Below are 25,413 nucleotides of genomic sequence, written 5' to 3'. Positions count from 1 at the left end.
CATTTTACAGGAACTTACGCTTTGATTCCAACAATCTCATTTTTAGTCATTTTCTTAAGGAAATAATTTGACGATTACCAAGGATATATAAACATGGATGCTTACTGCAACTTTTTACATATGAGTAAAAAACCAATATAACCTGAAAGTCTATCAGTAGAGAACTATAAATTACGAATGAATAAACTACGAATAGCAAATAAATTAGGCTACTTCTGTACAGTGGGTACTGTATTGCCACTGAAATGGTTGAATTAGATCCCTGCATCAGGACTTAAATAAATGCACTATATATTTAGCAGGAAAGCAATTTATAGAAAAATACGTATAAATATCATGCCATTATAGAAAGACCCATGTAAAGTACATTTATACTTTCCTTTTCTCTTTCTTAACAGTGGCTATCTTTGGGTGTGTTGCAATTATTAAAGCCCTTTCCCTTTTTACATTTGTTAATTTTTTTGTTTTTCTTCTGCTTTCAAAAACAATTACAGGCCAGGCGCAGTGGCTCACGCCTGTAATCCCAGCACTTTGGGAGGCCAAGGCAGGCGGATCGCTTCATCACAAGAGATCAAGACCACCCTGGCCAACATGGTGAAACCCTGTCTCTACTAAAAATACAAAAATTAGCTGGGTGTGGTGGTGCACACCTGTTGTCCCAGCTACTCGGGAGGCCGAGGCAGGAGAATCGCTTGAACCCGGGAGGCGGAGGTTGCAGTGAGCCAAGATCACTACACTGCACTCCAGCCTGGCAACAGAGCGAGACTCCATCTAAAAAAAAAAATTAAAAAAAAAAAAAAACAATTACAAATTAGTAAAAACAGAAGAAAAGTACTTCCATTTTTCTAAAAAAATAACAATTAGTTTTAGCCCATTGACTACAGATTTAAATAATTTATACAGGGTATTTTATAAGAACTATTTTGTATAAGATTTTATACAGAAGACTGGTACTGGTTAGTAAAGGCTGAGAATATTCCAATAAAGTAACTTCATTCACTTTGTTTCAATTAGCACTGACCTCTCTCTTTCCAATAGCTTCTCTTCTTCTAGTTGTTGTTCTTCAATAAAAGTGTCCTCCTCTTCCTCCTTCTGTGAGAGTCCTAGGGAATTTAAATGCTTTATTAAACTGAGCACTGCAAATCCTTGGTCAAAAATTCAGGAAAAAAATACATGTAACCTTTAACGTATAAAATTATGGTAAAAATCTTTTTCTTAAGCTTTCTAACAAGAAAGTCTCCAATCAACCTTCTTTGATACAAAGCAAGCATCAAAAAGGACGACAGTGGTGGCGGACAGCACATTACATTTAACAATTAATCAACAGTTCCACAATTATACTTAAAAAGGAAATTAGCTTGGCGTGGTGGCAGGCACCTGTAATCCCAGCTACTTGGGAAGCTGAGGCAGGAGAATCACTTGAACCTGGGAAGCGGAGGTTTCAGTGAGCCAAGATCGTGCCATTGCACTCCAGCTGGGCAACAACAGCGAAACTCCATCTCAAAAAAAAAAAGGTGGTGGGGCTGTGGAAAGGAACATCCATCCTAACAGAAGAATGGCAACGAAAAAATGCAGAAAAACGTAAGTCGAAAAATTATCACTTTTGCAACCCCCACTGTAAAAATTTAGACAGAGACATTAAAAACATTGAATGAAAGCTTGCTGGGAAGAGCATATTCACACTATCTCAACATATCACCCCAGACATGAGGACTAATTAGAAAAGAAAAAAAAAATGCAATGCTTTCCAATGGAGCGATCTGGGTGGGTAACACTTTTTTTTTCTTTTTTTTTTTTTTGAGATGGGAGTCTTGCTCTGTCACCAGGCTGGAGTGCAATGGCGCAATCTTGGCTCACTGCAACCTCTGCCTCCCGGGTTCAAGCAATTCTCCCGCGTCAGCCTCCTGAGTAGTTGGGACTACAGGCACACGCCATGATGCCCAGCTAATTTTTGTATTTTTAGTGGAGACGGGGGTTTCACCACGTTGGCCAGGGTGGTCTCGATCTCCTGACCTTGTGATCCTCCCGCCTCGGCCTCCCAAAGTGCTGGGATTGCAGGTTTGAGCCACGGCGCCCGGCCCCGGGTGGGTAACACCTTAACCACAGTTAGCATCACTGGGAGTGCAACAACCTGGCGTTATAGGTCTCATGATTTATGCAATAAGAAGTTTACAACATCTCCTCTGTAATCCTTTGTGCTAAAGAGTGTTGTCTCCTGAAATTAATCATGAGAAGACAGAATAATCCAGAATGCAAGGCATTCCACAAGATAACTGGCTTGAGTTTTTCAAAACAATCAATCCTGGTTTGGGGAAGTTTAAATACGGCCTGTATGTCATACCACTGAATTACTGCTCATGTACTCAGGTGTAAGTTTGGTATTGTGGTTCTGTGGGAGAATGTCCTTATTCTCAGGAGTTGCAGGCTGAAGAATTTAGGGGTGAGGTGCTGCTATCTGCAACTGCCATCCAAAAGGTTCAGAAAAAATGTTCTATGTATGTATCTCTTTAAATAGAGAGAAAGAAAGAAAGAAAGGCCAAACGTTAACAACTGGCAAATCTTTCTGAAGGGTTCATGGATATTTATTGTGCTATTTTTTTCAACTTTCTGTAGATTAGAACATTTTCCAAATAAAAACATGAAAAAATAATTTTAATAGAAGAGACATTTACATCCTCTCCTATTCAAAATGTGGGGGAAAAATCAGTGAAAGTGGAAGAGAAATGGAAGACTGAAATAATCTTAATGTTACAGATGTCAGGCTTAAAGAAAACAAGTCTGTGTTTGCCACAGGTGTTGACTACAGTTCTAACTGAAGGATCATCCAGTCCCAGATAATTACAATAATTTACTTTCCTTAAGTAAGTAAATTTTATTATTTCAGCAACTGGAATTAAAAGGGGCAACAAATGTAGAATAAGTTCTCAATCACATAAAATAATATCTAATTGTTCAGATAATTAAATGATCGAATGTACTTAAAGGGCCAGAGAACCTGGCACAGAGGATATGACCTGACTTACTAGCAGAGGTATGCCCATAGATTAGACAGGGCATAGACACAGCTGACACTCACAAACACCTGTTGACTGACTCACTCAACTCCCCATCGCCTCAAAACCAAGCTCATATACTCCACAGAAGTGATTGCTAACAGTTCTGGGCACAGCATTTTCCCCATGTGTACAATCAGACATATGCAATACATATAGATACAATACAGTTGACCCTTGAACAACACAGGTTTGAACCGCCTTGGTCTATTTAAATACAGCTTTTTTTCAATAAATACACTGGAACATTTAGGGGAGATCTGCAACAATTTGAAAAAAAAATACCAGGTAAGTGGCATGGCCTAGAAACACTGAAAAAAAAATAAGAAAAAGGTATGTCATGAATGTATAAAATATATGTACATATTAGTCTATTTTATCATTTGCTACCATAAATATAAATCTATTATAAAAAGTTGCCAGGCGCGGTGGCTCACGCTTGTAATCCCAGCACTATGGGAGGCCGAGGCGGGCGGATCACAAGGTCAGGAGATCGAGACCATGGTGAAACCCCGTCTCTACTAAAAATAGAAAAAATTAGCCGGGCGCAGTGGCGGGCGCCTGTAGTCCCAGCTACTCGGGAGCCTGAGGCAGGAGAATGGCGTGAACCTGGGAGGCACAGCTTGCAGTGAGCCGAGATTGCGCCACTGCACTCCAGCCTGGGCAACAGAGCGAGACTCCGTCTCAAAAAAAAAAAAAAAAAAAAAAAAAGTTAATGCAGGGCTGGGCGCAGTGGTTCACGCCCATAATCCCAGCACTTTGGGAGGCCGAGGCAGGAGGATCACCTGAGGTCAGGAGTTCGAGAGCAGCCTGGCCAACATGGTGAATCCCATCTCTACTAAAAATACAAAAATTAGTCAGGCGTGGTGGCAGCCCCCTGTAATCCCAGCTACTCAGGAGGCTGAGGCAGGAGAATCGCTTGAACCTGGGAGGTGGAGGTTGCAGTGAGTGGAGATTGCGCCACTGCACTACAGCCTGGGCAACAAAAGCAAAACTCCGTCTCAGAAAAAAAAAAAAAAAAAAAAACTTAATGCAGATACTGTTAAGCAATATTGTGCTGGCTTGAGCAGCACATATACAGATACTGTTACAATATAAGTTAAGTGTTTTATTGTTGTTCCCTTGCTTAAAGCATTTGAAACAGGCCAGGGAGCAGTGGCTCATGCTGGTAATCCCAGCACTTTGGGAGGCCGAGGTGGATGGATCACTTGAGGTCAGGAGTTCGAGACCAGCCTGGCCAACATGGCAAAACCCCATCTCTACTAAAAATAAAAAAATTAGTCGGGCATGGTGGTGCACGCCTGTAATCCCAGCTACTCAGGAGGCTGAGGCAGGAGAATCGCTTGAACCCGGGAAGCAGACGTTGCAGTGAGCCGAAATTGTACACAGCACTCTAGTCTGGGTGACAGAGTGAGCCTCTGTCTCAAAAAAAAAAAAAAAAAAGAGCATTTGAAACAAAATGATCTCTGACTCCATTCCATTGTAAGACAGAGAAGTTTGGTCTCAAATATTTTTCCTTGAATATTACCATGAAAGTTGTGCTACAACATAATCATTGACAACTTTTTTTAAAGTTAAAATTTATCAAAACTTGTATTTATAGACCATATATGGCACATTCACAGTTGAGAAAAAATGTAAACAAATATAAATATGCAGTACTAAATCATAACTGCATACAATTAACTATAGTACAAAACAAGGAAAAAAATGCATCCAATGAGGCACAGAAGGAAGAAAAAAAATTAACTGTAGTACATACTGTACTATTGTAATAATTTCATAGCCACCTCCTGTTGCTATTGTAGTGAGCTCAAATACGCGTATTCACTTAAAATGCCTTGTGACACTAATCATCTCTGCATGAGCAGTTCATCTCTTCAGTAAATTGCGTGTGGCAGTAAGAAGTCATCTCTGGCATATTTTTCGTCGTGTTTACTACAGAATGGTAAACCTTGAATAACATCATGAGACTCACGCAAAATGCAACTAGTGATGCTGGAAGTGCTCTCAAGAAGCAGAGAAAAGTCATGATGACCGGGCAGTGTGGTGCATGCCTGTAATTCCAGCTACTAGGGAGGCTGAGGCAGGAGAACTGCTTGAACCTGGGAGGCGGAGGTTGCAGTGAGCCGAGTTCATGCCACTGCACTCCAGCCTGGGCAACAGAGCAAGACTCTGTCTCAAAAAATAAAATAAAAGAAAGAAAGAAAAGAAAATCATTGAGGAGAAAGAATATCTGCCTGAATAGGACGCCCGGCTAATTTTTGTATTTTTAGGAGAGACAGGGTTTCATCACGTTGGCCAGGCTGGTCTCAAGCTCCCGACCTCATGATCCACCCGCCTTGGCCTCCCAAAGTGCTAGGATTCCAGGTGTGAGCCACCGTGCCTGTCCTCAACAGGTTTTGAATGCAGATGAAAGCATCCTATTCTAGAAAAGCACCACAAAGGACATTTAGAAGGCAGAGAAGCAAGCAGCAGGATTGAAAACAAAAAGAGACAGGCAAACTCTACTGTTTCATGTAAATGTAATGGGGTTTATGATCAGAACTGCCCTTATCTATAAAGCTGCTAATCCCCACCCCAATCCTTGAAGAGAAAAGATCAGCGCCAGCTGCCTGTCTTTTGGTTGTACAACTAGAAGTCCTGGATAATGGAAATCCTTTTTTCTGAATTGGTTCCACTGATGCTTTGTCCCTGAAGTCAGGAAGTACCTTGCCAGTAAGGAACTGGCTTTTAAAATTCTTTTAATATTGGACAATGCCCCTGGCCACCCAGAACCCCATAAGTTCAACAATGAAGGTGTCATAGTGGTCTACTTGCCCCCAAACACAATGTTTCTAATTCAGCTTCTAGACCGGGGGTTGTTAAGAACCTCTAAAGCTCATTACACGTGGTACTCTACAGAAAGGATTGTCAATGCTATGGAAGAGAACCCTATCACAGAGAGCATCAAGAAAGTGTATAAAGATTATACCATTGAAGATGTTATTGTCATTATAGAAAAAGCCATGAAAATCATCAAGCCCAAAACAAAGTCTTGCTGGAGAAAAAACTGCGTCCAGATATTGTGCATGACTTCACAGAACTTAAGACAGAGCCAATCAACGAAATCATGAAAGAGATTGTAAATATGGGGGAAAAAAGGGGGCAGGGGTGTCGGGGTGAAGGGTCTCAAGATATAGATCTTGAAGAAATTCAAGAGTTAACAGATACAACAGAGTAGTTAACAAAAGTCAATTTGATAGGGATGAGTCCTTCCAAAGCAGTGCAAGGTGATGAGGAAGAAAACTTAGGTGAAGCAGTGCCAGAAAACAAATTGACACTAGACAATCTGGCAGAAGGGCCAATTATTCAAGACTGCTTTTGACTTCTTCTATGAACCCTTCTAAACTGAAAAGTAATGCATTTAAACTGAAGCAAATGGTGGAAGAATTGGTACTGTAGAGAAACACATTTTTAGAGAAATGAAAAAGCAAAAATGTTAGACAGAAATTAGAATGTATTTCTGCAAAGTTACACCAAGTGCATCTACCCTCTTGCCTTCCCTTCCCCCTCCTCCACCTCTTCCACCTCCGCCACCCAAGACAGCAAGACCAAATCATCCTCTTCCTCCTTGGCCTACTCAACATGAAGACAAGGAGAATGAAGACCTTTATGATGAACCACTTCCATTTAATGAAGGGCAAATATATTTTCTCCTCCTCGTGATTTTCTTAGTAACATTCTTTTCTCTAGCTTACTTTATTATAAGAATAGGGTATATAATACATATAACATACAAAGTATGTGTTAATCAACAATTTATGTTATTGGTAAGGCTTACAGTCAACAGTAGGCACTTAATAGTTAAGTTTATGGGGGGTGAAAAGTTATATGCAAATTTTCTACTATGCAGAGGGGCGGGGGGTGGTCAGAGTCCCTAACTCCCACATTGTTCAAGGATCAAATGTATATCCAATGGTATTATACAGGTTGAGCACCCCAAATCCAAAAATCACAAATATTTTGAGTGACAACAATGCTCAAAGGAAATGTTCATTGGAGCATTTCGAATTTTGGATTTTTGGATTTGGGATGCTGAACTGGTAAATACAATGCAAGCATTTCAGATAAGGGATACTCAACCTGTACATGTAACTGTACACACAGAATCATGCTATAGTTTTGCAACTTGCTTTTAATATCTTAATTTCTGACGAGGTAGCTTGTTTCAGGTTATCTCAAGTAGAACTGGGTGCCACAGAAGCTATCTGTAATTAAGAGCTCACTATTCCAGAAATCATTTGCCAAGGCGCTCCAATCATTTGCCAAGACACTCTCACAGTAACACTCAACATTCTAGCCTTCCGGCCATCCAACATGTGCTACAATGAACAGCAGTGTTCCTGGCCGGGCGCAGTGGCTCACGCCTGTAATCCCAGCACTTTGGGAGGCCAAGGCAGGCGGATCACCTGAGGTCAGGAGTTCAAGACCAGCCTGGCCAACATGGTGAAACCCTATCTCTACAAAAGTACAAAAATTAGCCGGGCATGATAGTGGGTACCTGTAATCCCAGCTACTCAGGAGGCTGAGGTGGAAGAATCACTTGAACCTGGGAGGCAGAGGTTACGGCGAGCCAAGATTGTGCCATTGCACTCCAGCCTGGGCGAGAGAGTGAGACTCTGTCTCAAAAAAAAAAAAAACAGGACCATTCCATAGTCTACAGTATTCATGAAGTACCAGTAGGCAAAGAATTGTGAGTTGGAGTGGGCAAAACTAGGAGCAGAAGGGCAGAGACAAGTGCTTAGTCTTGGATATGGCATTAGTTATATAATCTTGACAGACCAGTGACCTGGATCCTTGAATGGACTAAACTACCATGGGACACGACTTGCCTGACTCTCCACAGAGGCTCATTCTGAACACATTTTGCTAAGTAAAAAGGAAAAAAAAAATCAAAACAATACAAATACCAGCTGTTATAGGATGGAGTGCAGGAAAAGAAAAAGAGGAAGAAGTTAAAAAAATTTAGAATATATAATATTTAGAATAAAACAGGTTAAATGAACAAAGTAAAGTAGCTGAAAATTTCAAGGAGGGAGAGAGGAAGTACAATAAGGGCCTCAATAACTCCAACCTATCCTAGTTTTCCTTTTATCCCTGATGCTTTGTTCTGCCTCTAGTGGATGAGTTTTCAACTAATAAGACAGAAATGCTAACACAGGTTGCAGGTAAACAAACTGCTCCTTCCATTCTAAATATCCCAGTACTGACACTAAAATAATTACTCGGGAACTCCAATGGTAAATAAAACCTCTATGGCTATGTTTCTCAAGGCCCAAGAATCCTAGTTACTTGAGGCCATGGTCTCCGGATTTCAAGAATTATCTAGGATAATTTCATAAGCATATTCTGGATAATGTGAATGACAATCATTATAATCCAGTACTACTGTGTGATTTCAGTGCTCGCATCTGGATTTATAATTACTACATAATTTTATAACTAAGTCCTAATTTTATTGCATTAAGCAGCAGATTTAATACATAAATGTTAGGTTTGCCATGTGAAGGTCAAATGACCAGCTGTACAAATAAAGTTCTACAGTAATTTCATAGAAAAAGTGGTAAATAACCATAAGGCAACATTAGTAGAGGCATTCCAAACTCTCATCAGTGCCATATACATATTGTGAGGAGCATCGGTTTTACATCATTCCTAGCATTATCTCATGTGATGGATCCATCTGCCTTGGCTTCCCAAAGTGCTGGGATTACAGGCATGAGCCACCACGTGCCCAGCTCATATATTGTTTTATAGTCAAACAATGGCTTCAGGCCAGGCGTGGTAGCCTGAAGTTGCCTTCCCTCTTGCCTTCCTGTTGAGGCCAGGAGTTCGAGACCAGCCCAGGCAATATAGTGAAAACCCATCTCTACAAAAATTTTAAAAATTAGCCAGGTGGGCCAGGGGCGGTAACTCACACCTGTAATCCCAGCACTTTGGAAGGCTGAGGTGGGTGGATCACCTGAGGTCAGAAGTTCAAGACCAGCCTGGCCAACATGATGGGGTTTCACCCCATCTCTACTAAAAATACAAAAATTAGCCGGGTGTGGTTGCGCACGCCTATAATCCTAGCTACTCAGGAGGCTGCAGCAGAAGAACTGCTTGAACCCAGGAGGCAGAGGCTGCAGTGAGCCAAGATCGTGCCATTGCACTCCAGCCTGGGCAACAGAGCAAGACTCCGTCTCAAAAAAAAGAAAAAAGAAAAAAGAAAATTGGCCAGGTGTGGTGGTGGATGCCTGTAGTCCCAGCTACTTGGGAGGCTGAGGTGGGAGGACTGCTTGAGCCTGGGAGGTGGAGGCTGCTGTGAGCCATGGTTGTGCCGATGCATTTCCCTCCTGGGCAACAGAACAAGACTCTGTCTCAAAAATAAATAAATGAGCTTCATAACTAGTATTATGTTGATATATATTTGAATAACATAATAATTTGGGTAAACAAAGGGTCTCATATTAGTCAAGTTTGAGAAAAACTTGCAAACTGTCTAATACTTTCAACTCCTGCTGGTTTTATGAAGAAAAATATTCACCGAATACTTACTATGTGTGCAAGGACTGTGCTAGCTACTGTAATTCATGAAGCTTGCAACTATAATATTAGATACTTTATAAACAGTTACACCAAATCAATGGGCGATCATTCACCAAGACTTCCTCTTCCTGACTTTAGTACGTTAACATCGTTTCTGACAGGTGTTTCTAAATAACTACTTGGCGGGCAGTAGTCACAGCTATTTTTCCTCTGACACAGTATTTGACTTCCTTCTGACACTGGGGCTTCAAGTTAGGGCTGGAGTGGACAGAGCAATTTCACAACACAGAAAATAGGATAGAGAGTCCATTACCTGAGTCTCTCAGTCGAGCAAGTTCCTGCCGACGTTTCTTTCGTTTCTCTTTCTTCAGGGCGGCCCTGTACTTTTTGTGGCTGGAAGATTAAGACATACATACACGACGATCAGCGGCTACACTGCAGCGCTGCCCGAGCTCCCCGCTCCTCTGTGCCCAATGAAAGGAAATAGTTCGGGTACTGAGGAGAGAAATCTTGCTTCCTGTATTTTAATTACAGAACAGGCATCTATCATCCCCTCATCCTCCGACTTCCAGACGGCAGTTCTTCTCCATCCGCCAACCTGATCCTCTCCTCGCTTGCCTGAGCCCACAGCCGCCCGTGAAAGTCCGGGGAGGGGACCAGGGCGCGCACCAGGAAGGAATCGAGCTGCCGCGGTGGCTCACTTAGCTTGGCCTAGCTTCCCTTTTCTTGCTGCCACCACATCCTCCATGCCCACGATCGGCCCGCTTGCCTGCTCATCTCCCCGTACGGAGCTTACCTTGGTTTCTCTGGAAACGTCATTTTCTCGGGCGCAGCCATCTTGCCGGCACCGCCCCGCCCCTCCAGGTCTGGCAGGAAAGGGCGGGCCTAAGAGCCGAGACAGGCACGCGCAGGCGCGGGTATCGAACAGCCGCCACACGCGCGGGACCAGAAACGGAAAGCCGGAGGTACCCTTCGGCGGCTCGTCTTCCAAAACGCTGCTCAAATAAATATCTCCTTCCCGCAAAAATCCTCTGGAGCTTTTACCCTGCCCTAGAAGTAACTGTCGCTTCAGCACTTGCCCAGTGCTTTATCACTGTCTCCCTCCTTGCCCTAGCAGGACGTGTTGTGGCCAGGTTAAAGTCACACTCTCCCGCTTTTCTCAGCATCCACTCATAAAGTCACATCCCGTACAGAGCTGCTCTCCCGGCTTTATTTCCGACTTTTCCAGGTTACGCGTCCTTCCGCCGATCTACCTATCAGCGCTTCAGACAACGCTCCAGACTCCGCTCCGTGCCAGTCACACCTGTTCTGGTCCCTTAAGCAAACCTAACTCCCGGGGCTGCAAAGCTGTTACCTCTGCCCCTGAGGAGCTTGCAATCGAGAAGAACCAATACATCATATGTTGCAGGCAAACATGAAGTTTACCTAACCTAGTCCACCTAGAGATTCAGGGAGAGCTTTTTTTTTTTTTTTTTTCTTTTTCCCAGTATCACATGTGACTCAATTGCAGTATCAGGGAGAGCTTTCTGATGCTAAGAGTTGAGTTTGGAAGGAAGATGCCCTTTACTCAGACGGAGAAGGGTGGGAATGCGGTTACAGTCAGATCAGCATAAGCAAAGGCACTGAAAGGTGAAACGAATATGCTGGGAACAGCAAGAATTTTGGCAGTCGAATTTATTTATTTTTTCATTTCTTACATATTAGAGACAGGGTCTTGCTCTTTCACCCAGGCTGGAGTGCAGGCGCAATTAAGACTAACTGCAGCCTCGACTTCCTGGGGTCAAGCTATCCTTCCGCCTCAGCCTCCCGAGTAGCTGGGAATACAGGCGCGAGCCACCACGCCCCCCCAGCTATCCAATTTAACGTGCAATTCGAGGCAGGATGCTGTGGTTCACACCTGTAATCCCAGCACTTTGGGAGGCCAAGGCGGGTGGATCACCAGAGGTCAGGAGTTCGTCAGCCTGGCCAACATGGTGAAACCCCATCTGTACTTAAAATACAAAATTAGCCAGGTGTGGTGGTGCATGCCTGTAGTTCTAGCTACTCTGGAGGCTGAGACAGGAGAACTGCTTGAACCCGGGAGGTGGAGGCTGCAGTGAGCCGAGATGGCACCACTGCCCTCCAACCTGGGCAACAGAGCAAGACTCCGTCTCAAAAAAACAAAACAAAATAAAGTGCAATTCGAGAGTATCAAGGAATACAGTTGTAGTGATGGGCTGGGAGGGCTAGGTTAAGGAGGAGGGCCTGATGTGCCATGTTAAGACGCTCTGTTTACATTCCGTAGAGACAACAGTGAACCGTTGAAAGCTTTTAAATAGAGGCTTATTTTGGTTGTGTTTGTGTTTTAGGTAAATTACTCTGCTTTGCAATATAAAGGATTAAAAGATAAAACTAGAATATCACAATAATCTAGGTGAGAGGTGATGAGGAATTAAACTGGGGCAGTAAGAGTAGGGATTGAGAAACTAAAAATCATCCCAACTAATAATCAGACTGTAATGTACACATACAAGGCCAGGGACAAGGCCAAGCAAAAAATGTTCCTCACAAGGATACATTACAGCTGTAAAATGACTAACAACCTCTATCTTTTGAGTGACTGAATAGATTCCTTGGCCTAGCTTTGTTCCGTTGTCCTCCAAATTAAAGTTGCTAAGATACTCAATTACTAAACTGCCTTGCTTCCCCTAATCCCTCCTTAGAATTACTCAACTGATACCCAAACTCTGCATAAAACCTCACCCTAATCTCTCTTATACCGACACACTTGGAGCAACACATATTCCCTTCAGCCTCAAGTTGACCTTGTCCAGCTCAGTGCATCCGTTGGGTCTTGAGTAAATTCCTTAATGTCTACCCCTGTTTTCTCTTCTGTAAAAATCAAGAGAGTAATCATAGTTCCCATCTCATAACGCTTTTATTGTGAAAACTAAGATAACCCATGCTATCTGCTGATACAGTGCCTAGCAATAGTGAATGCCTCCAAAACTTTAGCTGTTACATCATCATCACCATCATCATTAGCGTGAAAACCTCCTGAGGGGGTGAGGCACTGTATGCATTTCCAGTACAAGCATTCCACCTTTTATAACATCTACCATGGTTTACTACACATTGTCACTTCCACCTTTCTGCTTCTTGACTAAATCTTAAACTAAACTGTCTAGTTGGAGGTTTGGCAGTTGTATCCCCAAAGTAGAGTGCCCTGGATGGCACAGAATGTTGTAGCTATGCAAGTCACCAGTTTTGCTGGTCCTTGCGATGAGAATTTACGCTGAGAATTGCTGCCCATTCTGAACGCATCAGTGTTTGAGCTGTTGTAACATTTCTTATGAATCAGACCAGACTTTCACTTCAGAACAATAAATAACAATTCCTTCTAAGAAATCTCGGCTCACTGCAACCTCCGTCTCCTGGGCTCAAGCGATTCTTCTGCCTCAGCCTCCCATGTAACTGGGATTACAGGTGCGTGCCACAATCACCCGGCTAATTTTTGTATTTTTTAGTAGAGACGGATTGGCCAGGCTGTTCTTGAACTCCTGACCTCAGGTAATCTGCCCGCCTTGGCCTCCCAAAGTGCCGGGATTACAGGCATGAGCCACTGCACCCAGCCATAGATTTTTTAGTGAGTTAGAAATGGATGTAAATTTCCTTTTATAGGAGTTAGACATTTATTTTTAACAATTAACCACTGAATTCATTTTCAGAAATAGGCCTGAATTGCTTATTAATTTCATTACAGATGTAACTCTAAAAGCCAATTCCATTTCCGAACTATAATTACCATCGTTTGAATTTAACAGAGAAAGATGTCTTCCAAGACTTCTTTTGGGTGGATGCCTGGTTTTAGAACAGCCAACTTTACCCTAACCCATGTACAAGACAGTTCTCCAGGTGGCCTTGGACTGACCCAGTTCTCCCTTCTTCCTTGCTTGGAGTTCTTAAGAATAACTGTAGAATGCACTGAGAATGCAATGTCCTGATATGGAGGAACTGCCTGAAACAGCCTGGCCCTGTTCTTGTCCCTCCTAGGGAATGTAACATCTTGAGTTAGGGAGGAACTGTTTGAGACAGCCAGTTGTGTTCCTCTCTCTCCTTTAAAGCTTTGTCCAATGAGTTATGTGGCTCCTATGATATATAACCCAAGGCAGGCTATGGTGCAAGTGGGGCACGAACTTCAAGACTCCATCAGCCCTGCCCCGGGCAGTTTTCTTGAGCCCTGGGGTACTGGCTCACCATGGAGCCAGGGCCTCTTTTGTCCCTTGCTTCCTGTCTGTAAGTAATACATCTGCTTCATGTAATGTATTGGGTATGAGTGTGTTCTGTCACACTGGACGCAAGACAGGTTGGTAACCAGTGTACACTGAACCTGTTAAAGGATATCTCATTAATTTACAGACATATATATAGACTGAAACAATAGGAAGGAAGTCTTTCACCAACCACTAATATTGTAAAGAAAGGCTTTTATTGAGCTAGTATTATTTAATGAAGATGGGCAGCAATTTTAATACAATCTTCTTTTCCAAGACCTTTGACAGGCCTTAGGCCCAATTTTCCACCTTTATGTCTAGGAAAGTGCAAGTAAAACACTTTTGAGGACATGAAAAACACAAGCTTGTTGTTAAGGTGTATCAGTAGCCAGGGAAATCCGCCGTGCCCCTTTCAGGGTCATCTAACTAAGGCATGGAGAAAGAAACTGCCTCAAGCCAGCTTCTATCACCTCTGCAGGGAAGGTGGCCATGCAAACCAGGACATGGTTCAAAGTGAAAAAGAGTGTGGTTAATAATCACGCCAGAACACCAGATATAAGAGGTAAGGGCAAGTCAGCATTCTGTACATCGCTTCTCCCTTCAATTTGGAAAACTCAGTGCAGTAGGGTTTTGCACTGATCGTTTCACAAGACAGCTAGGAGGAAAGCCTGTGTGCTCTGGAAAATGCATATCTTGTGTGTTTACCCTTTTAAAGGTAACTATACTTCGAAACAGGTGAACTGCAGAAAATTAACAAAGACTTCTCTTTTTACCATGTTTACCTTTTTAAGAATTTCACACATTTCCGGCCAGGCGCGGTGGCTCACGCCTGTAATCCCAGCACTTTGGGAGGCTGAGGAGGGTGGATCACCTGAGGTCAGAAGTTCAAGACCAGCCTGGTCAACACTGAAACCCCGTCTCTACTAAGTATACAAAAATTAGCTGGGCGTTGTGGCGGACGCCTGTAATCCCAGCTACTTAGGAGGCTGAGGCAGGAGAATTGCTTGAACCTGGGAGGCAGAGGTTGCAGTGAACTGAGATGGCGCTATAGCGCTCCAGCCTGGGCAACAAGAGCGGAAGTTCGTTCCAAAAAAAAAAAAAAAAAGAATTTTATGCATTTCCTAGGGCATACATGCAAAAGCCTTCACATTTACCCCTTTTTAAAAGAGCTATTTCTCAAACTTATATGTGTACAGTTCAGTAGTGTTAAGTACAATCACACTTGTTTTGCAACAGATCTCTAGAATTCTTGCAACACAAGCTCTGTACCCACTAAATACAAATTCACCCTCTCCCCTTCTCCCAACCCTTGGCAACCACCTTTCTACTTTCTATTGTATGATTTTGACTACTTTGGACACTTCACATGAAGGAATCATACAGTATTTGTTCTTTTGTGGCTGGCTTATTTCACTTGGCATAATGCCTTCAAGGTTCATCCACATTGTACATTTGACAGCATTTCCTTCTTTTCAAAGGCTGAATAATATTCCATTGAACGTATATACCACATTTTCTTTATCCATTCATCAGTTGATGGACATTTGGGATGCTTCCAGAACCTCTTGGCTATTGTGAATAATGCTGCTATGAACATGGGTGTACAGATATCTCTTTGAGATCCCGCTTTGGTGGTAATTCTCATGGTAATTCTGTTTTCAGTTCTTTGGGGAACCCGTGTACTGTTTTCCATGACCACCATTTTCCATGACCACCATTTTCCATGACCACCATTTTCCATGACCACCAACAGTGCGCAAGGGTTTCAGCTTCTCTGCATTCTCCCCAATACTTATTTTTTTTTGTTCTTCTGATAGTGGCCAGCATGATGGGCGTGAGATGATAACTCATTGTGATTTTGATTTATATTTCCCTAATAATTAGCAATGTTGAGCATATTTTCATGTTCTTATTGACCATTTGTATGCCTTCTTTGGAGAAATGTCTGTGCAAGTCCTTTGCCCATTTTTAAAAATTGAGTTATTTGGTTTTCTTGTTGTTGAGTTATAGAAGTTTCTCATATATTCTGGATTTGGGGTCCTTATAAGATCTATGATTTGCAATTATTTTCTCTCATTCTAGAGCTTGCCTTTTCATTTTGTTGATTGCTTCCTTTGACACACAGAAATTTTTAAGTTTGATGTAGTCCCATTTCCTTCCTAACCATCTTAAGTGTACAGTCAGTAGTGTTAAGTATATTCATCCAACCCTATCTTGCAGACCAGATGACAAACATATTAATGAAAGAACTACTACCAGTCATTGATGCAACACTGAGTCTGAACATAGGCTTAGACGCATTTGGAAACATTCCAAGATATTTATAAGCAAGAGACACGGGGGCATGAATTCCTCAGAATATGTAGAATTATCTAGATTTTAGCCTATCTGACAAGTTTCTCTCCCTATTACCATAACAAAAGTTTTTTAAAGCACTGTATAAACTGAGAGATTTTAGTTAATCACCTGCCTTGCAAAGAACCTTGACTAATGAGTAAATAAAGTTCAGACAGTTGTAAAGTGAAGACCGGATAGCTCTTTCACTGTAGAAAACATTATCATTATATACTATGTAACAGTGTGCAAATAATACAAAATAATATTATAAACCATAGGCTATTAGATTACTAGTCCTTTGAAAAATATTTCTGGAAATGTACAATGAAAGAATTCTAAGTTCTAGGCACTGTAAGCATCTTTTCTCTTCTCTTCTCTTCTCTTTTTTATTAGACACGGAGTCTCACTCTGTCACCCAGGCTAGAGAGCAGTGGTGCGATCTTGGCTCACTGCAACCACCACCTCCCGGGTTCAAGCGGTTCTCCAGCCTCAGCTTCCCGAGTAGCTGGCATTACAGGTGCCCACCACCATGCCTGGCTAATTTTTTTTATTTTTAGTAGTGACAGGGTTTCATCATGTTGGCCAGGCTGGTCTCGAACTCCTGACCTCAAGTGATCTTCCCGCCTCAGCCTCCCAAAGTGCTGGATTACAGGTGTGAGCCACTGTGCCCAGCCAAGCATTTTCTTTAAAATATTCTGCATATATTTCCTATATGAACAGACTTTTAAGTAAAATATCTGATCTTCGGAAATGCAAAGGGATTTCTGGGTATAGGAAAAGTCTTATTTTCTTATAATTACAAAATATATTTTCTACATCATAAATCGATAGTAAGCGTATCATGTCCTTGTAACAACTAAACACTGGGGCACATATAATATAGTGATTGATAAGCCCTTATGAAAGAATACACATTCATGTTATAAAATAAAATACATCTAAAACCATGGCCAATGTTCAGCCAGGAAGTGCCAGTCTGGGCCAACAGGCTGTTTCTGAAAGGCCTGAGTTCTGGTCAGTGTCTGTGCCTTACTTTTGATTATAATCCCTACATATAGTGCTATAGAACCACTAATGGATAAACATAAAAAAGATAGCTCAAAAATGTCAGACATAAAAAGATATTACAAGCTGGGCCAGGTGGCCAGCACCTGTAGCCCCAGCTACTCCAGAGGCTAAGGCAGGAGGACTGCTTGAGCCTAGGAGTTCAAGGCTGCAGTGAGCTATCACTGGGCCACTGCACTCTAGCCTGGGCAACAGAGCAAGACCTAGTCTCTTAAAGAAAAAAAAAAGAAAAAAAGAAAAAAAAAAGGCATTACAATTACCAGCAGGTAGCTGCAAGAGAAACTTGTGTCTCTTAGCTGGTACCGAATCACTTTCCTCAAAGACTGATGAAGCACTCTCATGCTAAGAAATGCTCATCTGTAAATATTATCAAATGCAGGCACTTAGAATAGTCTAGTTAACAATTTTTAGTAAGCTAGTATATATTATAGCAAAAGCAAAATACTGCCTAGATATGAACGTTTTAGGGGGTTGCTTGGCTGGTCGCCGGCTTGGATTTCGCTCGTACATTCAGCACATAATCATGCCGGAAGGATGAACGGACAGTGCGATTCATCAGTGGCTGAAGAGGGCGGAAGTTGTCCACCATTCTTTTCTCCTTCTCCCCTTCAGAAGTGAAAAGCAGGGTTCGAAATTGCTCAAGCTAGAAATAGAAACAGAAAGCATAAATAATTTCAATAGAAAACTTGCTTTACCTCGTGAATAAATTACTTTCATTTTTACAACTCTGAGCATTCCTTGCAAATTAGATACAGAAGGAGAAGTTATTTCTGGGTAAGAATGCCTTCACCACTTGACAGGGAATAAAATGCCCAGTGGTGGTGGTGATCCTGATGGTGGTCCTGTGGGGAGGAGAGCAGCAGGAGGTGGTGAAACCAGGAGGGCCCTTGGGATCCAAAGACTTGGGGCAAAGGCCCTGTCCCCACATATTATCCATTTACCAAGGATGATGAGTTAATTCATCTCTTTCATTCTCAAGAACCTCCTCTTTAAATAAGCAAAAGAGCCAGCTTACAGAATGAGAAAGGAAAGGTCTGATGCATATACTAACAACACCAAAAAAAGTGGGTTTATAAAACAATTTAACTGAATCATTAACATAAAATAAGTATTACTGATTGCTCACTGCACCTGGGTATTGTGGGCAAAGCAATGCATATTGATGTCTGTATTTTTTCCTTTCCTTTCCTTTTTTTTTTTTTTTTTTTAAGACAAAGTCTTACTCTGTCACCCAGGCTAGAGTGCAGTGGTGTGATCATGGTTCACTGTAGGCTCAACCTCTGGGACTCAGGTGATCTCCCACCTCAGCCTCCCAACTAGCTGGGATTATAGGCACATGCCGCCACACCCAGCTAATTTTTAAATTTTTTGTAGAGACAGGGTCTCTCTATGTTGCCCAGGCTGGTCTTGAACTTCTGGCCTCAAGTGATCCTCCCACCTAGGTCTCCCAAAGTGCTGGGATTACAGGTGTGAGCCACCACACCAGGCTGCATGTAGGTGTCTTAACTGGAGACAGGATTCTCTATGCTGGTGCTGTCCAATAGAACTTTCTGCAATGATGGAAATGTCCTCTGCATGGTCCATTACGGTAGTCACAAGCCACATATGGCTACTGGGCACTTGAAATGTGGCCAGTGTAACTGAGGAACTGAATTTTACTTTTAATGTACTTATATTTAAATGTAAATGGTTACATGTGTCCAGTGGTTACAATATTAGACAATATAGCTCAATGCAAAAGGAGCAACCCAGAATATCAACGGCTTGTTCTCTGATGTAGCAGCAGTATCGACCAGTAGCCCCTTGGTTTCAGACCCAATTGTGTTATGACATACTTTACTTAGGCTGGGCGTGGTGGCCTACACCTGTAATCCCAGCACTTTGGGAGGCCAAGGCGGGTGGATCACCTGAGGTCAGAAGTTCAAGACCAGCCTGACCAACATGATGAAACCCTGTCTCTACTAAAATTATAAAATTAGCCAGTCGTGGTGGCGCATGCCTGTAATCCCAGCTACTGAGCCCAGGAGGCGGAGGTTGCAGTGAGCTGAGATCGCGCCACTGGATTCCCACCTGGGCAAAAAGAGCAAAACTCCATGTCAAAAAAAAAAAAAAAAAAAAAGGAAATATTTTACTTCAGGCCAGCAGGAAAATCCATTCACATTCCCCTCATTCAAACTGAGAAGACAGCCTGGGGCACAGTAGACAAGCAAGTGAAGAGTCATTTGCAACAAAGGCTTCAGGGCAAATAGAGCTGAAGAGGCAGAACTAGGACTGAAAACAAGCAATGTTTATCATACAGCGGCAAATCACACAAAAGCCCTCACTAATTAGGAAGCTGTACAAGCAGTTAATGTTTCTTTTTATTCAGCTAATTGCAGAAGATTAGAAATAGTCTAAGTATCAAAGATAAATGACATCTATCTATGAAATGAACTAATATACAGTCCTTAAAAATACCGAAGATGTTCATTATCTATAAAATGTTCCATGCGGCTGCGTGCGGTGGCTCATGCCTGTAATCCCAGCACTTTGGGAGGCTGAGGCGGGTGGATCAGGAGTTTCAGATCAGCCTGGCCAACATAGTGAAATCCCATCTCTATTAAAAATACAAAAAATTAGCTGGGCATGGTGGTGGGTGCCTGTAATCCCAGCTACTCGGGAGGCTGAGGCAGGAGAATTGCTTGAACCCGGGAGGCAGAGGTTACAGTGAGCCGAGATCACATCACTACACTCCAGCCCAGGCAACAGCTAGAGATTGTCTTTAAAAAAAAAAAAAAAAATGTTCCAGGCATCACTGAGTGAAAAGAGCAGCAAAATGGTATGTACAGAATGATTCCATTTTCGTACAAAAATTGTGTATATTTATATAGATAAAAGACCAGAAGGACTTATGTGCATCTGGATAGACAAGAGACCAGAAGGATTTCCCCAAACAATGATAGTGGTAAAATTATAGGCAACTAGAATAATATTATAGATGACAGCTAGCATTGTTTTCCTTACTAAATTTTCAGTGTTACCATAAGTTTTATATTAAATTACATTCTGGAAGTAGCTAGTACAGTTAGACCAGAAAATACAAAATAAAATTTTAAATTATATAATTGAAAAATAAATTTTAAAATTTCATTGAAATTGTATTTACAAAGTCCTCACTTGGGCCACTGACCCTCTGATGTATTTACTTTGTTTTTCAATGTTATGTCCATTTGTTTTTCTAGAATGAAAATAAGTTGAGGAAATATGTCAATTTTTTAATCCAAAGAATAGAAACAGACTAAATGTACAGGCCACAAAGCCTATACATTTGCAGGCATAAAAGGATTTTCCTATGCTTATCCTAGTACTTTTATGGTGGTATATATCCAGAATGTATTCTTGTGTAAGGTCTGCATGGTGGATCCAATTTTTTCCCCCAAATGCCTGCTCAATTGTTCCTCAACAGCATTTACCGAATACTCTATCTTTCCTGCCAACTGAGTTGAGATGCTATATTTATCATAAAATAAATTCTCATATGTATTTGGACATATTTCTGAAATTATTATTTTCTTCCTGTGATGGTTAATTTTATGTGTCAACTTGATTGGGCCATGGGATGCACAGACAGGTTAAATACTATGCCTACGTATGTCTATGAAGGTGTTTCTGGAGGAGACTAGGATTTGAATTGGTGGACTGAGTAAAGAGAATGGCCCTCCCCAAAGTGGATGGGAATCATCCAATAAATTGAGGGTCTGAATAGAACAAAAAGGCAGAGGAAGGTTGAATTTGCTCTGGTTGCTTGAGCTAGAACATCAATTGTCTCCTTTCTTTGGAGCTCCTGGTTCTCAGGCTTTCAGACCAAGATAGAAATCTACATTATCAGCTCTCCAGTTCTCAGGCCTTTGAACTACACCACTGTCTTTCCTGGGTCTCCAGCTTGCAGATGGCAGATTGTAAGACTTCTTGGTCTCCATAATCACATGGCCAATACCTTATGATAAAACTTTATCTATCTTTTTCTTTATTTATCTTTATAGGGTTATTATATAACCTATAATAATCTATATTTAACCTTTATAGGGTTATTTATCTAACTTTATCAACTTTGTCTTTTTTAATTTTTTTAAATCTTTATCTATATTTGGTATGGTTTGGCCCTGTGTCCCTACCCAAATCCCACGTTCAATTATAATCCCCCTGTGTCAGGGGAGGCGATCATGGAGGTGGATTTCCTCCTCACTGTTCTCATGATAGTGAAAGAGTTCTCACGAGATCTGATGGTTTAAAAGTGTGTGGCACTTCCCCCATCTCTCTCTCTCTCTCCTGCCACCATGTGAAGAAGGTCCTTGCTTCCCTTTTGCCTTCCGCCATGATTTTAAGTTTCCTGAGGCCTCCCAGTCATGCTTCCTGTTAAGCCTGTGGAACTATGAGTCAATTAAACATCCTTTCTTCATAAATTACCCAGTCTCAGGTAGTTCTTTATAGCGGTGTGAAAATGGACTAATACAATATCTATCCTATTGGTTCTGTTTCTATGGAGAATGCTAATATACTTCCCTCGATAGATCTCTTTATCCATGTGCCAGTAACATGCTATTTAATTATTGAGGCTTTATAACCTTGTGAGTCTAATTATCCCGTATTTTTCTAGAATTTTCCCTGGCTATTTATGTGTTTGTCTTTATTCATGAGTTTAGAAATAGCATATCGATTTAAAAATCCTACTGGCATGTTTATTGGGAACACATTAAATTTATGGTGAATAAACAAGTCATGGAGAATGACAACTTAGGTTGTAATTTATGACAAAAAAGGTGTCTTTATGTCTTTTGATCCTATAATGTGTTAACTTTATTAATTCAAGCCTTCTTTTGTATCCTCCAGGAACATTTTAAGTTTTCTTATTAACTTTCCTTGTTAAAATTATTCCAAAGTATTTTATATTTTTGTTTCCATTATAAATAGGGGCCCTTCTTACATTATATCTTTATATCATATCTTTTAACTGATTGTGATTTATGTATGTCAAATGTATTGATTTCTAGAAATTAATATTGTATTCCACTGATTACCAAATTATCTCTGATTTTTGTAGTAGTTTTTTATTGTTTCTCTAATTTATTTTTTATTTTCCGGTCTAACTGCACTGACTACTTCCAGAATGAATAACTTAATATAAAACTTAATACGGTAACAATCCTTTCCATTCAAAACCTATTATTTGCTTTTGAACTGAGATCAATCCCTTTTATCAAGATAGGGAAGTCTCTATTCAGCTCTGTTTTATTAAAAATTTTCAAAAACGGAATGGTGATTTTTACAAATGTCTTTTTAACTTCCCTGGAAATGATAATATGATTTTTCTATTTAGATCCACTGATAGAATGAATTATATTAATATCATTCTTAACAATGAACCATTCTCGTATTACTGGAGTAAAAGCTACTTGGACAAAGTGTCTATTTCTTCTGATGAATCTGCTGGATTCTGTTTCTAATACTTTCTTTTTAGCTTTTTTTTTTCTTTTATATTCTTTAGAGGGGGTTCCAATCTTTGGTGAGTGTTGGTATCAGTTATGCTGGCTTCATAAAAAGAATTTGGAAGCTTTTTCTCTTATGGAAATGCTTTGTAATCAATAAAAATCCCATAAAACAAGTATGAGTAAATATTATTGTAGTTTAGTTACATTATACATTATACAGGATTTTGAGTGCTTGCATAGTAACTACTACTTAGGCTTAGTTTCTAAGGGAAAACTAGAACCCAAGTTCAAAAAACAAACTTACATTAAAGTTTCTGGACAAACACTGTTGAATTCTATATTTATTCTGAGATTCTATAGTAGAATTCCCTTAAGGATTTTAAAGACTTTTGAACACATTCATTTCCAGCCTTCACTCTTTCCTTTAAAAGGGTCTTGATTTTGTAGAGTTTAATATTTATATATAAAATACACAAGGCATAAGAAGACATATGTAATTGTCAAATATAGATGTAAAAAGCTTATGTTCTTCTGTGTTTTAACTCTTCTCTCTAGTTAATTTGAAACATCCCCAAATTCATGTCCAAACTGAGACAAGACGTTGGTACACTTCAATAGAAATGTATAAGCATTACAAGATGTTAAAACTGATGCCACAGTCTGAGCCCAGCCTTGTTTTAAATGGGCAGACAAGGATTTCCTTAGATTGAAATTGTGGAGAGAACGTACCTGATCGTGATCAACCTCTACTGGTTGCTTCTTAATGATCCAGGTGACAGACTCGGAGAGGGGTGGGGTAGTCAGAGACCCTGAGTAGGTCCAGTAATCTGGGCAGGTAGGCATCAGGCAGGAAGGGTCAAATGACCCAAATTCCACAAGGGTGTCCTGGCCAAGAGAAGAGATAACTGAGTCATTATTTAGTGGTGAAAACCACTCAGGAATCGGACGACGAGGTGATGGTTCTCAGGGAGTATGTGGAGATCAGCAGTGGTCCAGAGGAGCTCCGGGCCTTTCTGGGCAGCTTCCTGAAGAATCGCTGCTTAGGATGGAATCATGTCCAGGCTTTGTTTCTGCAATTAACTGTGTATTTTTTATATTCTACAGTAGGAAAACAGCCAAAACCATTTGATCTCTCAATTCTAGTGAGGTTACATCAGGTAGTCTCATCTGAGTTTTGCTGAGAGGTTTCAGACAGCGGCCATTGCATAAAGAAGGAGGCTTTGCATTTTCAAGAGAGGCTAACTGAGACTTGTCCTTTTAGGAAGAAATGCAGATCAGGAGGAGCCAGAAACCTGGACTGAAAGGAAAGAGAGGGAAAAAAGAGGAAAATGGAGAGGAGAGGAGAAGAGAGGAGAGGGAAAGAGGTAGGGACCAGAAGGAGAGAGTGGGGGATGGGGGGAGATAATATATGGGCTTCCAGAGAGGAAAGGAGAGGGAAAGAGGTGGGGACCAGAGGGATACAGTGGGGGATGAGAGGGAGAAGGAGAATATATGGGCCTCCACAGAGCAGCCCTTTGAGATTCTGAATATTGAAGAATTAATATTGGGGGACTAGACAAAGGCATCCGACCTGAAGGATGTGGGTCATTGTTCTTTCCAGCTGGACAAGGCAAGTTTCTGTAGAACTGCTCTCTGCTCCCTGCCTGTGGGATGGCAGTTACAGACAAGAAGGCTGCTCTGGGTGTGTTTATAAGGCCTTAGAAGGAGCTGGTGTCAGGAACAGAGGAGGGGACAGCAATATGTTCCTGAGTCCCCAAGTCCTCAGTGGCACCGCGGCAAAACCAAAAAGCTCACTGCCTACCCACAGAATCATGACTTCTGTCCCCTGGAATCATAAATGACAGTTTTCTTCTAAGGCTGAATACAGTTCACGTAATTAAACTTCCCAATTCAAAGTGCCTTGGTAATGTCTCCACTCTGAGACTGAAACATAAAAGTACATTTCAAGTAATTATGGAAAACAAATAGTACCTTATGCTTTATTGACGGCAAAGTATCCACTAATTTCTGTAGCTCTTTATGATGTTTGCCTAGCTAAAGAACAACAAATAAGAAAATATTACAAACAATGGACATCTCACTGTAGAAACTAACAGAATGTGAATTAAAATTAACTAACTGGTGATTACATAAAAACAAACTGCATGACTGAAATTACACTTAAACTTGTAATTTATAATTTTATAAACATTACTGAATTAAATTAGAGAACACATGAGCAGGCTGTTTGCTGACAAGGTCAGCATGCCTGCAGAGAAAGGTGCCCCCTGCTTCGTTTAAGTTCTTAAATTGGAATTAAAATTAAATAAAATGAAAAATGGTTCCACAATTGCAGTAGACACATTTCAAGTGCTCAATTGCCACATGTGGCTTGTGACCACTCTATTGGGCTGTGCATTTTTATACCATTCAAAATATATTCTTTTTTTGGTGGTGCAGGGGATGGAGTCTCTCTCTGTTGCCCAGGCCAGAGTGCAGTGGCACAATCTTGGCTTACTGCAGCCTCCACCTCCCAGGCTCAAGTGATCCTCCTGCCTCAGCCTCCCGAGCAGCTGGGATTATAGGTGCGCACTACCATGCCCGGCTAATTTTTGTATTTTTAGTAGAAATAGAATTTCCCCATGGAAACCAGGCTGGTCTCTAACTCCTGACCTCAAGTGATCTGCC

The 25,413-nt window shown here is 41.3% G+C and overlaps 2 protein-coding genes across 8 annotated transcripts in view; both read right to left on the bottom strand.

Moving 5' to 3' along the window:
- The window catches only part of ZRSR2 (zinc finger CCCH-type, RNA binding motif and serine/arginine rich 2), a 33,208-nt gene extending 22,717 nt beyond the window's left edge, over nt 1-10,491 (bottom strand). For both annotated transcript variants that reach the window (XM_001116975.5, XM_077988458.1), the window contains exons 1-3: nt 10,420-10,491; nt 9,937-10,016; nt 1,022-1,103 (exon numbers count right to left, since the gene is read on the bottom strand). In XM_001116975.5, coding sequence (XP_001116975.5) covers nt 1,022-1,103; nt 9,937-10,016; nt 10,420-10,460 — 203 coding nt within the window. In that variant the 5' untranslated portion in view covers nt 10,461-10,491. The remainder of the gene's footprint in view (nt 1-1,021; nt 1,104-9,936; nt 10,017-10,419) is intronic.
- A 3,583-nt stretch (nt 10,492-14,074) lies between these two features.
- CA5B (carbonic anhydrase 5B) overlaps nt 14,075-25,413 on the bottom strand; it is a 112,601-nt gene continuing 101,262 nt past the window's right edge. For 5 of the 6 annotated variants that reach the window (XM_077988460.1, XM_077988463.1, XM_077988462.1 and 2 more), the window contains 3 exons: nt 24,718-24,780; nt 23,476-23,631; nt 16,180-17,921 (listed from right to left, as the gene is read on the bottom strand). In XM_077988460.1, the coding sequence (XP_077844586.1) occupies nt 17,742-17,921; nt 23,476-23,631; nt 24,718-24,780 (399 nt within the window). In that variant the 3' untranslated portion in view covers nt 16,180-17,741. Of the gene's footprint in view, nt 17,922-23,475; nt 23,632-24,717; nt 24,781-25,413 lie in introns of all 6 variants that reach the window. The other variant, XM_001101899.5, reaches the window with a different exon arrangement.

Source organism: Macaca mulatta, chromosome X (genome assembly GCF_049350105.2).
Source record: "Macaca mulatta isolate MMU2019108-1 chromosome X, T2T-MMU8v2.0, whole genome shotgun sequence".
Classification (NCBI taxonomy): domain Eukaryota; kingdom Metazoa; phylum Chordata; class Mammalia; order Primates; family Cercopithecidae; genus Macaca; species Macaca mulatta.
This window is presented reverse-complemented; position numbering and strand designations above follow the sequence as displayed.